Raw genomic sequence first — 12,237 nt, 5'->3', positions numbered from 1 at the left:
GATGCCTGGGTGGCTCAGTTGGTTAAGCTTCTGCCTTCAGCTCAGGTCATCATCCCAGGGTCCTGGGATCAAGCCCAGCATCTCCCTGCTCATCAGTTAGCCTGCTTCTCCCTCTACCCCTCCTCCTGCTTGTGATCTCTCTCTATCTCTCTCACGCTCTCTCTCTTCTCACTCACATTTTAAAAAAATCTTTTTTTAAAAAAAAGAAAAATGGTTAAATGTAAAAAAAAATCATTTATAAAACCAAATATCCCAAATCCACCATCTGTTGCAATTTAACATTTTAACCATTTAACCATTATTAAAAGCATGGACTCTGGAGCCAGAGCCTCTATGTTCAGTCCCCAGCTCCCAGGGATGAGCTTCACATCATTAGCAACTCACTTAACCCATAAGGACTGTAGTTCCTGCTGCGCATATTGAGGCAGAATTCATACCTGCCTCATGAAGGTGTGGAGAGGTCTATCCCACAATAGGTACTGATCAACAGGATGCCTGCTCTGTGCTGGGTATGCAGACATGAGTGCACACAACAGGCAGAAATCTGGTTCTCCTGGAGCTGATGTTCTGGGGGGTGAGGATTAGACTAAAACTTGTAAAACTGCACAGGCCCTTAGTAGTCTTTTATTTGGGGGGCATTTTAAACCGATGCATTAGCAGAAATCTATCCCTCGGGAATGTAGACTGTGGCCAAGTTATCCTCTGATCCCATTTTACAGATTGGAGGGAGGTAGGGACAGGGTCTAGTAGGTGCACAAGTGCGCGACTGTGTTTTCTCTAGCCTTTGCACACATGCGGGCCTGTGTGGAGATGGGGAAGCCGAGGTACTGGGAAGCAGAGTAATCATCCAGAAAAACCCAGGTAGGAATGGCTAAGTGGAGTCTGGAACCCGGGTCTCCTGGCTGCCAGCCCAGTAGTCTGTTCTCCCCCACCTGTCCCGGTTGTGGCTCCCCATGTTGAGGGGAATGTTACAGCTCTCAAGGTATGTCCTCAAGTGTGACCCCTTTAGTATCTTGTCTTATTTAACAAGCTCTGATGCAGGAAATGCCCCCTGCCAAACTGTTCCAGGTATTAACTCATCCGAGAGAGGAAAGGCAGGAAGGAATCACTGACTTCCCTCTCAGCTTCCAAGGAAGAGGAAATGTGGCAAATGGTGATGACCAAACCCAGAGTTCTAGAACTTTCCTGGCCTGTCCCCACTTCTGTAGCCACATGGTCAAGGCCTTGTAATCCATTCACTGTTCTTTTTTGTTTTGTTTTTGTCTTAGATGGTATTTTTAAGTCATAACTCATGGGTATGGTGTAGAATTCAAAGGGGGGACCTATGGGGTAATGGTAAAAGCTAGAGCTAGCTCACCCCTCTCCCATCCTGAAGCACCCAGGTCCCTCTCTGTTAGGGAGCACTGTTAGGGGGCACATCACAAGCCCTTCTGGAGCTAGTCTGAGAATTTACACACACTTCATCCCCCTGCACAATGGCAAACTAGTTGCACTGAACTTAATTTGCTTCTATGCAAACTATGCTTTGGAGCTCCTTCTGCTGGCCATTTAGAGCCGCCACATTTTTGGGGAAGGCTGCATCGTATTTGTAGCATGGACAGGCCATGGTGCATTTAGCAGCCCCTGGTAGAAAATCCAGGTTGTCCCTGGTCTCTGCACACAGGGCATCACGTTCATGTGGTGGGCTCTCTAGGAATGGGATTGCTGGGTCAAAGTGCAAGTGTCGTCCAGGTAGACCAGATAGACCGTGGCTGGCACATTCCCTTCCATGGAGCTGGACCCATCTTATACATGCCAACAGTGTAAGACTCACCTTCCTCCCAGAGATACCTTCCTCTGAGCCCAGAGATGACAGTCCACCACCTCCCTCTCTGCTCACATCCCTCTATGACTCTCCCTTGACTTCGGCATGAAGTCCAGGTGCCCTGGTCTGGCATTTGAGGCTCCAGGAGGCTGGACCTTCATGCTCCTCCAGCCCCACATTCCTCCAACTGATATAAAGGACACTTAGAGGTAGAGTCAACATGGATGGGCAATAGACCCTGCATGTGTATTATGCTGTTTAATCTTGAGCATGGCTCATCACCATGGTGACATCCACAGGTGGACAAGGAAGTTCAGGGAAGTCAGTGGCCTTTCTGAATGTCCACAGCAGAGTAAGGGCAGATGGATGCCTACCTTTACCACCTCCCTAGCCACCTTGCCAACAAGCAATAATCCTCTCCCATTCAGTACAGCCTGACTTCAGACACCATCACCTCGCTGGGCCCAGTCCCAAAACTCCCCTGCCTTGGCCTCTTTCCAAAGATCCAGCACAGGGGGCAACAGAAGAGCCCATTTGGGAGTCAACCCTACCATGATTTATTCATCTGGGGGACAGACCTAAGTACCAGGGATGGACGGAGTGCCAGTCCCCAGGAAGAGCCTGCAGAAACATCAGTGGACAACATCACAGAGTACACAGAGCTCTTGGTTAATATGAGTCTTAGTTCCCTGGACAAAAGCCATGGTGATTGCTCTCTTTTTGATTATGAGTAAACGGAAGCCAACAATGCTCGATGATGTTCTAACGATCTCCCATCCAGAGATAGGCTGTGCCTACCCGGAGCCCTGGCTCCCCCTGGCGGCACAGTACAGTGGTCACGCCCATAAATCTGCTGGAATATCCAGCTCTGCCACCTACCGGCCATGTCATTGCTTAGTGCCTCATTTTCCCCGCCTGTAAGATGGGAAGGGGCCACCGAAGACTGAGGTGGTTGTTACTGGGCCTGGCACCCAGCAAGCAGGCAATAGCCAAGAACTGCTCTTATTCTAAGTCAAATTCTGCTTTGGAACGTGAGAATACCTTCTGGGTTCAACTTTAGGCTCCAAGGCCACTTGCCCTCCAGTGCCAGAAACACATTAGCCAGGAGCAAATTAAACCATTTTCACTTAATTGTCCTATGGGGTTAGGAAACGGGATTTTCTGCAAAAGGGAAGGCTCTGGACAAAGACCCGAACCTTTCCAGCATCGTTTCTAACATCTGCGCGCTCGGCGAGACTCTCTGGCACCCACAGAACTGGGTTCCATTCCTAGTTATGCCCTAATGACCGGAGGGGCCGAGATCAGGTTACTGAAAGCCTTGGGTTTCTCACTGTGGAGATGTGACAGCGCCAGCCCCCAGGTCGCAGAGGGCATTACGTGGGACAGGTGAACACAGGTTCGCTGAACCAGAGCTGGAGCACGGCCGGGCGAGGACCCCACGATGCAGCTGCTCTCAACACCATCCACTGACTGCGCGCGCCCGTGTGCCCCAAGCAGCTCCCGGGACCCTGTGCGACGGCCCGGATAGCAGGACAGCTCTGGAGCCCGGGCCGCACCCACTTTAGCACTGGTGGCCGCGGACAGCGCCGCATCTAGGCGGCGGGAAGTCCGGGCCGACACCTGTGCCCAGGGACGCGCGGGGAGAGGAGCCGGCGGGGCACAGGCAGGGTCACGTTCTAGGGCCTGGGCCTGACCGACGTGGGCACCCGAGCCGTGGGGCTGGCTGCACCGGAGCGCGCCCACCCCGTCCCGGGGACGACCTCCGCATTCCCGGGCAGGGGGGCGCGCGCGACGCAAAGGGGCGCAAGTTCAGCCACTGACCCGCAGCCTGGCCGCTGTCCTGTTGCATGTCGCCCGCCCGCCCGGGCCGCCGCCCCGCGCCCGCAGCTCCGGTCCAGTGCCCCCGGTGCGCCCGCCCGGCGCCCCTCCGTTCCGCCCCGCCGCTTCGGGTCCCCGGAGCGTGGGCTCTGTCCTCTGGGAACCGCGTAGCGCCGCCGGGGGCCTGGGCTGGCGCGCGAGGCCAGAGTCCCGGCCGCGCAGGGTGGTCGGAGCTCCGGGCTTTCCGGGCAGCCGGGGACTGGGCGGGGCCAGAAGGGGCGGGGGGCGGGGCGGAGGGCCGGGCGAGCCTTTCCCCGCGCCCCCGCTTTGGCAGAGCCAGTCACTCCCCCGCACCGCAGTTATATAAATGCGCCCAGTTGACCGGGAAGAGCCAATCAGCGACGGCTCATCTTCCAATTATGTCTTTTAATATTTCCAGATCACACCAGAATACATAACGCATTATCACTACGGCGAAATTAGAAAACTCAGAGCAGCCCCTTTCCCGAATACATTGCTTCAGAGCCAACCACCTGTTAACCCATTGGTGCCTCCCCATGCATTAAACTTTTTTTAATTCAAAATATAATTTCAAAGATAATTCTAAGCATATAAAAATAGCGCCAAGCTCCACCTGTCCTTCCAATGGCAACACTCCCATGATCGCGTTTTCCCTTCTGGTCTGTGGCAGGTGACAGGAAGGCCATTAGGGGCTTCACACACTGAGTAATTTTGAGGTTGCCTTTGGGATGGCACAGCCTCTAGAGCCAGTCGGTCTGGGTTCATCAGCCTACCCCTCAGCAGAGGGGTGACCCTCTGCTGGGCTGCTTACTTCATCTCTCTGGGCCTCAATCTCTTCTTTGGTTTAGCGGGGATAGTAACAGTACTTATTATTAGGCACAGTTGTGGGATCAGAGTCAGTGCTCCTACAATACAACAGAGGCACGCGGTAAATAGGTCAGTTGTTTATTCTGAGGTCTTCTGCATCTGTCAAGGGTAATGAGCAATATTTGTGTAACCGCACAATTTGGTTTTTTTTTCCTACTCCGCAAAGCTCCTAAATCCATTTCCATGTTTTCTTTTTAACCAACCCAGGGCTTCGACCAATAACTTGGGAAAGCTCTGTCCCTCAGTTTCTTCCTCTATAGAATAGAGGTAATATTAATAGCCTCACAGGGATGTTTGAGGATTCTATGAAATGCTGTAGAGTGCATGCATATAGGTTTGCTATTAATCGATACTGCTGATAACTGGCTAGCCATCTGAAAAGTGAATAGACTCCGATCTAGTACCAAATACAAAAGTAAACTCTAGATGAATTAAAGACCTAAATTAATAAAGAAAACAATAAAAATCACACAAGGAGACTTTGGGATCCAAAGAGCATTCTTAGATAGGAAGCTCTCTACAGCAATACCTTGTCAGACAGAAATATTGAGATGGGGGATTATTTCCAATACACTGAACTCACAGGAAAATCGGGGGAAATACCCAAGGATCACACACCTCCCCTCAAAGAGAGGAATAATCAGCCCAAACCAGAGGATGAATCCAGAAGTCTGGCCTCCACTGGGTACAACCACCTATGACATCAGCTTCAAGTTTGAGGAACTCTGGCCGGTGCCATGGACCAACGAACAAATCTCCCCATATCGCCAGCTTCGGGCAGAAAACCAGAAGATGATATAAATAAACAGTCTCTCCCGTGAATCTGTAGCCAGTAGACTGCTCCCATGTATGTCCGAGGATCCAATCTGCACTGGCCTCCAAAGAAAAACTCACCTGGCAAAGGAAATTAAAATAGCTACAGGTTCGTAGCGCCCCCTGGAGCCCAGAAGAAGCAAATGCAATCTGATGAATCACTACCTTCTACCTCTGAAACTGATTAATACAGTATATGTTAATGAATTTGAATTTAAATTAAAAAAATTTGAAAAAAGAAGCAAATAAAATGCTCTCTGGAGGACAGCATCTTCAATTCAGGCCTATCACTTTGTACCATCTATGAACCCATAATAAAAATGTAAAGTCCAGTGAGGGCTACGCCGCACCGGTGAGAATGTGTAAGCCTAAAAAGACAGAGTACAACAGGTTGTGGTGACGACACAACCTCTGTGGAGGGACTGGAGCTCCACACACTGCTGGTGGGGGTGTAGAATGGTGGGACCATTTTCGAAAGTAGTGTGTCCTTTCTTAAAAAGTTCAACCTACATTTCCACATGATCGGAACCTTACATTCCTAGGTATGTGTCCCGAAGAAATGAGGGCATACATCCACGCAAAGGCTTCTCTATCTCTCTCTCTCTTTTTAAAGATTTTATTCATTTATTTGGCAGAGAGACACACAGCGAGAGGAAACACAAGCGGGGGAGCGGGAGAGGGAGAAGCAGGCCTCCTGCTGAGCAGGGAGCGGATTCCATGCTTGATTCCAGGCTTGATCCCAGGACCCTGGAATCATGACCTAAGCCGAAGGCAGATGCTTAATGACTGAGCCATCCAGGTGTCCCTCACACAAAGGTTTCTATACAAGTGTTTACAACAGCTTTAGTGCCTGGTGACACAAGTCCAGAAGGATGCCAAGGAGGAGGGCTGGGTGTGGGGGAAGTGGAAGGCGTCTCCAAGGATTCTGGGAAATTTTCAGGAGGATGGATGTGTTATCTTGATGGTGCTGATAGTTCCACAGATGTATATGTGTGTCAAAACTGCTCTGCATTATGTGTCTACGCTGTTTATTCTAGACTGATTTTTACCTCAATAAAGTCGTTACAAAAACATAATTGGCAGTTTTAAGCAAGAGTGATTATACTGCACTTTTGAATTTGTAAGAAACATAGAAGTAAAATGGCACAAAGGAAAGGCTCTGTGAGGAGTCTATGTTATTTGAGTGAGACCATGATAAAGATGGACATTATAGGGGTGCCTGGGTGGTTCCAGCAGTGAAGCGTCTGCCTTTGGCTCAGGTCATGATCCCAGGGTCCTGGGACCAAGTCCTGCAACCAGCTCCTTGCTCAGTGGGGAGCCTGCTTCTTCTTCTGCCTGCCACTCCTGCTGCTTGTGCTCCCTCTCCCTCTGACAAATAAAACCCTCAATAAGAAAAGATGCACATTTTAAATTCTAGAACAACCAGTAAAAAAATCGAATAGCGGTATAGCTGTTAAGTTAATAGAAGTTATAAAATGGGATGCTAAAAAGACTTAATTCTAAATAAGAAAGGGGAAAAAAGAAACACAAATAAAGAACTGGTAAGGAAAATGAAAAGCAAGTACTAAGGTGCCAGACTTCAGCCCAACCCTGTGAACAGTTACCGTCACAATGAAGAGACATGCCATCCCGTGAAAGAGATGGAGGCTACCAGCCTGCATACACACAGGGACGCTGTGAGGTGCTGGCTACGAGAAACTCTCTTTAAATATGAGAGAAGAGAGGCTGACAGGAGAAATGTGGGAAAGCAGACCATGGAAGACATAAGGGGTCTCCCAAGGCTACATGACTATTTTGTCTGATAGACAAAATAATAATAATTAATCATTAATGATTTACAACAATTAACTGTTAATTAATAATTAATTATTAACATCTACCTTTAATTTATTTAATCCATGCATTATTATTTTAATTTATTAAAATTAGCAATTATTATAATATATTATATAATACATTATCATACATATACTTATTAAAGTTAGTATTATAAATTATTTCAATTTATTTATTAACGATTAATTAACAATTAATAATTATAATTATTGATAAAAATAACAGAACTTACTACAAGGAATATTGCCAGAGATGTATCAGAGAGGTGGAGGGCCAATTCGTGAAGAAGCCATGATAATCTTAAACATGTATATCTGTATTAATAAAGCTTCAGAGTATACGAATCAAAACTGACAGAAACAAAAGGAGAAACAGACAAATTTCAATCATAGCTGCAGATTTTTTTGACATCACTCACTCTCTCAGTAATTGGTAGACAAAGAAGATAAAAATCAGTAGGTATATAAGGAGAGCTGGAATGCTCCATCAGCAACCTTGATCTTGTTGACATTATGGAATCCTCTCCCCAGTAATAGCAGAAATTGCATATTTTCTCGTCTGGATGGAAAATTCACCAAGATAGGCCATGTGCCAGACAAGAAAGTACATCTCAAATTGAAAACAACCCAAACCATACAAAAACCACGTTCTTTGATGACAGAAATGTTCAATTATAATTTAGTAACAACAAGATGTTCAGAAAATCCCCCCAATATTAGGAAATTAAGCAACCCATTTCTGATTAATGTATCAGTCAAAGAAGAAATCAAGGGATTGATTGAAAACCAAGTATTTAAAACCGAATGATACATGTTGTGTCTATTAAACAGGTGATGTTTACTTTCCAGGGTTAAAAAGACCAGAAGTGAGAACTACAATACTGAACCCATACCTTGTAACCTGGGAGAGCAGTGACGGCCGTCAAACCATTTATCCCTCGAGGCAAAGGCTGAGATATTAATTAAAGCTGAAATATTAATTAAAGCTTTATAAAGTAAATATGGCAAGAGAGCCTGTGGTGCCGCTGAATACCCAACTCTTGATCTTGGCAAAGGTCATGATCTCAGGGCCTTGAGATTGTGTCCCCTATCGGGTTCCATACTCAGTGGAGAGTCTGCTTGGAATTCTCTCTCCCTCTCCCCCTGTCCCTTCTGCGCTCTCTCTTAAATCAATGAATCAATCATTAAAAAAATAAATATGGTAAATTCCTCGGTTAAGCACTGAAAACAAGGAAACAAACTATGTAACTTTCCAACGGGAAAATGGAATAAGAGCAAAGGTTCAAACGATCCTAAAGAGGAACAAAAATAGAGAAAAAGGAAAATCAAAGAAGAGGAAGACAAGTAAAAATACGAAATCAGATGGGTAGAAATAGCTCCAAAGATATCGGTAGTCACAGGCTGCATAGACAAGCAAGCCCGGGAGGCTGGGTCAGAGTATCCTATGGGCAACAGTACAAAACCCAACCATATGCTCTTTGCCTGGGGTTGAAAGTCAAGGGATGGATGAGAGCACACTAAGTAACAGATGTATTGAACAAAATGACATTTAGATGAAATCATCATGAGGGTGGGGGAGTACCTGGGAGGCACAGTCAGCTGAATCTCTGACTCGGTTTTGGCTCAGGCTCAGGTCATGGAGACCCAGCCCCGTGTTAGGCTCCAGCCTCACTGTGGAGTCCCTCCTGCTCTTTCTGGCTAAAATGAATAAATAAATCTTAAAAAAAAATAGCATAAAGAAGAATGCTACCAGGTAATAAATCCACCAGGGAGAGCCCACAATTCTAGAATGCATGTGTTTCCTATGAAGTGAACACAGGGCACCAGGAGGAGGAGCTGAAAAATCCACGTCTCAGTGGGGCATCTCCACATGCCTCCTTCCAACATTTTGTTTGTTGTAAGAAAATATGCGTAACTTCATGTTTTCTGTTTTAACCATGTAAAACATACAGTTCAGTGACACTGAGCACATTCACGCTGTGTACAACAGTCGCCACCACGCGTCCCCAGAGCTTTCTGTCCTCATGAGAGGCTAACTCTCCATCTTCCGCTCTCCCCAGCCCTTGGCACCCTCCTACCATCTTACCTTCTGTCTCTGTGAATCCAGCCACTCTAGGAACTCCCTCAGGGAAGTGAAACCATACGTGTCCTCTCAGGAGTGGCTTATCCCACTCAGCATGAGGTGACACGTGTCTGCATGTCCTTCCTTGTTAAGAGTGAGTAATATGCCTGTGTGTGTGTGTGTGTGTGTGTGTGTGTGTGTGTGTGTGATATACAATTTATCCAGTCCTCTATTGATGGACACGTGGACTGCTTGGACCCTGTGGCTGCGTGGCTGATGCTGCCATGGATATGGGTGTACGGCTCTCTGTTCCTTCAGGTGTGGACTCAGGTGTAATCGCTGCCTCCTTACGGTGATTCTCAGTTTCATTTTGGGGGGAATCCCCGCACCATTTTCCACAGTGGCCACATCATTTTGGATTCATGCCAATAGCACACAAGTGTTCCAATTTCTCCACACCCTCGCCAACACTTGTTATTTTTTTTTGGATAGCAGTCATCCTAATGAATGTGAGGTGTCAACATACCTCTTAATAATTTATAGGCCAAATTGTAAAAAAAAAAAAAAAAAAAAGCTGGTAAGAATAAAGACTTGAACAACACAACTAATTAGCTTTATCTATTTATTTAAATTTTTAAAAAAGAGTATATTTATTTATTTGAGAAAGAGAGCACACGCGCACATGCACAACAGGGGGAGAGGCAGAGGGAGAAGGAGAAGCAGAAGCAGACTCCCCGTACAGCAGGGAGTCCAACATGGGGCTCAATCCCAGGACCCTGGGATCATGAGCTGAGCCAAGGCAGACACTCAACCCACTGAGCCACCTAGGAGCCCTCCAATTCACTTTATTTAATGAATGCATACAGAATCTTCCACCCATCATAAAGAACAGTTATAGTTTTGCTAAAGATACCATTTACGGTAATAAAATAAAATGAGAACTACATCTGCTGACAGATAGGCAAGACCTTTATACAAAAAATCTTAACTCTTACTGAAAGGTGTTTAATAGGACTTTTGTGAATAGAGGGATTCATCAGTGGGAGGACTGGAGAGACGATGTCATATCTCTCCAAACTGTGTGATAGATTTAATGCAGTTCTGATCAAAATCCCAATAAGGTTCTTTGCAAAATTCACCTAATTCCAAAATGTACATGAGAGAACAAAGTGTTGGCAATAGCTCCAATGCTCCCAAAGAAGACGAACAAGCTAGGGGGGCTTTCTTGGGCAAATATCAAACTCACTATATGCTGACATAGTCATGACAGCGTGACATTGACACAGAGACAGACAAATAGACAAAGGAACAGAACTAGCAGACCGTGAACGCCTGGACACCTGATATATGCCACAGCGCATACTCCCTGTCTGCTCCCTGGGAGAACGGACGGACGGGGTTTCAAATAAGCAACGCTCAGACAACTGGCTATTCCCAGGAGGGGACAAAATGAAACAGGACTTCTTGCTCTCACTGTGCATCAAGCTTAACTCTGAAAAATAAAACTTGAAAAACACTTAGCAGGGAATGTGAGAAAATATTTTTGAGGACTCTAAAGAAGGTAGAATTTCTTAAAACACAAAAAATTCCAAATCATAAAGGAACATATTAGGGACGTCTGGGTGGCTCAGCTGGTTAAGCATCTGCCTTCGGCTCTGGTCATGATCCCAGGGTCCTGGGACCGAGTCCCACATTGGGCTCCTCATTCGGCAGGGAACCTGCTTCTCCTCTGCCTGCTGCTTCCCTTCCCTTCCGTGTGCGCGCGCTCTCTCTCTCTGATAAATAAAATCTTAAAAAAAAAAATAAAAGAACATATTAAAAATGCAGACGATGTTGAAAGTAATATTTCTATTCACCCAAAGGAAACAATAATAGAAAATGGCAAGCCCTTATCCAGAAGGTACGTGCAAAAACATATGCCCAACAAAACATTAGTATCCTGAAAATATAAAGAAGCCCTGAAAAGCAACAAGAGAAAGACAACCCCCCACCACCAGCCAAGTAGGCAGGGCACATGAAAAGGCGTGTTCATGGAGAGAAAGTATGAAAAGCCAAAAATAGACAAAGAGCCTCTGTCAGAGAAATTCACAATTCAATTGCTCTGAGACACCAATTCGCTCTCCCAGGGCTGGCAATAACGTAACATCCAGCTAAGACTGTAGGTTGGCAAAGATGCAGAGGATCTGGGTTTCTTACAGACCATTGGTTGGATACTAAATTGGCAGAAACATTTTGGGCAACTATCTGGTAGTGCCTTGTAAAATTGGGAACATTTCCTCCCCGTGCTCTACCATTCCCCGTCCTATGGTGTAAACTCTAGAAGACTGGTTCTCAACCAGGGGTGATTTTGCCTTCTCGGGGGACATTTGGCACTCTCTGGGGGCATCTTGTTGTCATGTCTAGGAGGAGGGTGCTAGTGGGATCTGGCCATGGAGGCCAGGGACAGCCCTCTCTACAAAGGATTATCGTTCTGCTGTTGAGAAGCCTTGATGGAGAAGCCTTTTATCTACGTGCATCTGAAGTACAGATGCAAATGTCTGTGGTCTCAAGGTTTAAATTCTTTTTTAATTGCTAGAATGTCTATTCCCAGTTCAGCCAGCCACATGTATTAAAATGGATGAATTTTTAAAAAACTCAGTGTGAAGTAAAAAGGAAAATGTGGGAGAATGAATATATATATATATATATATATATATATATATATATATATATATATATATATATGACACCGTGCATAGGGAATTAGGAAAAAGATAAACACACACAGCAAAATCTTGAAGTAATGAATCTGATGGCAAGTTCCAATGTGACAAGTACAGATGGAATCCTGTCCTCTGTCCAGGCCCTGTCCTCAAAAAGGGCCCCTAACATTTTTTTTTTTTTTACTGTAAGTATAATTTCACTGTTTTTGTGTGTGCCTTATTTATTTATTTATTTATTTTGAAGTAGTATGGAAATGCAACTGACACTTTTGGAAACCACCTTCCTGGGCTTTGGAAAATACATATGTTATATAT

At 45.9% G+C, this 12,237-nt stretch overlaps 1 protein-coding gene across 1 annotated transcript in view; it reads right to left on the bottom strand.

Moving 5' to 3' along the window:
- The window catches only part of LOC309863040 (uncharacterized protein), a 29,556-nt gene extending 25,683 nt beyond the window's left edge, over positions 1 to 3,873 (bottom strand). Inside the window, exon 1 of the mRNA XM_082727487.1 lies at positions 3,626 to 3,873. Within this exon, the coding sequence (XP_082583613.1) occupies positions 3,626 to 3,653 (28 nt within the window). The 5' untranslated portion in view covers positions 3,654 to 3,873. The remainder of the gene's footprint in view (positions 1 to 3,625) is intronic.
- Between the last annotated feature and the right edge of the window lie 8,364 nt (positions 3,874 to 12,237).

This window comes from Mustela nivalis (genome assembly GCF_964662115.1).
Source record: "Mustela nivalis genome assembly, chromosome: 4".
NCBI classification, from domain to species: domain Eukaryota; kingdom Metazoa; phylum Chordata; class Mammalia; order Carnivora; family Mustelidae; genus Mustela; species Mustela nivalis.
This window is presented reverse-complemented; position numbering and strand designations above follow the sequence as displayed.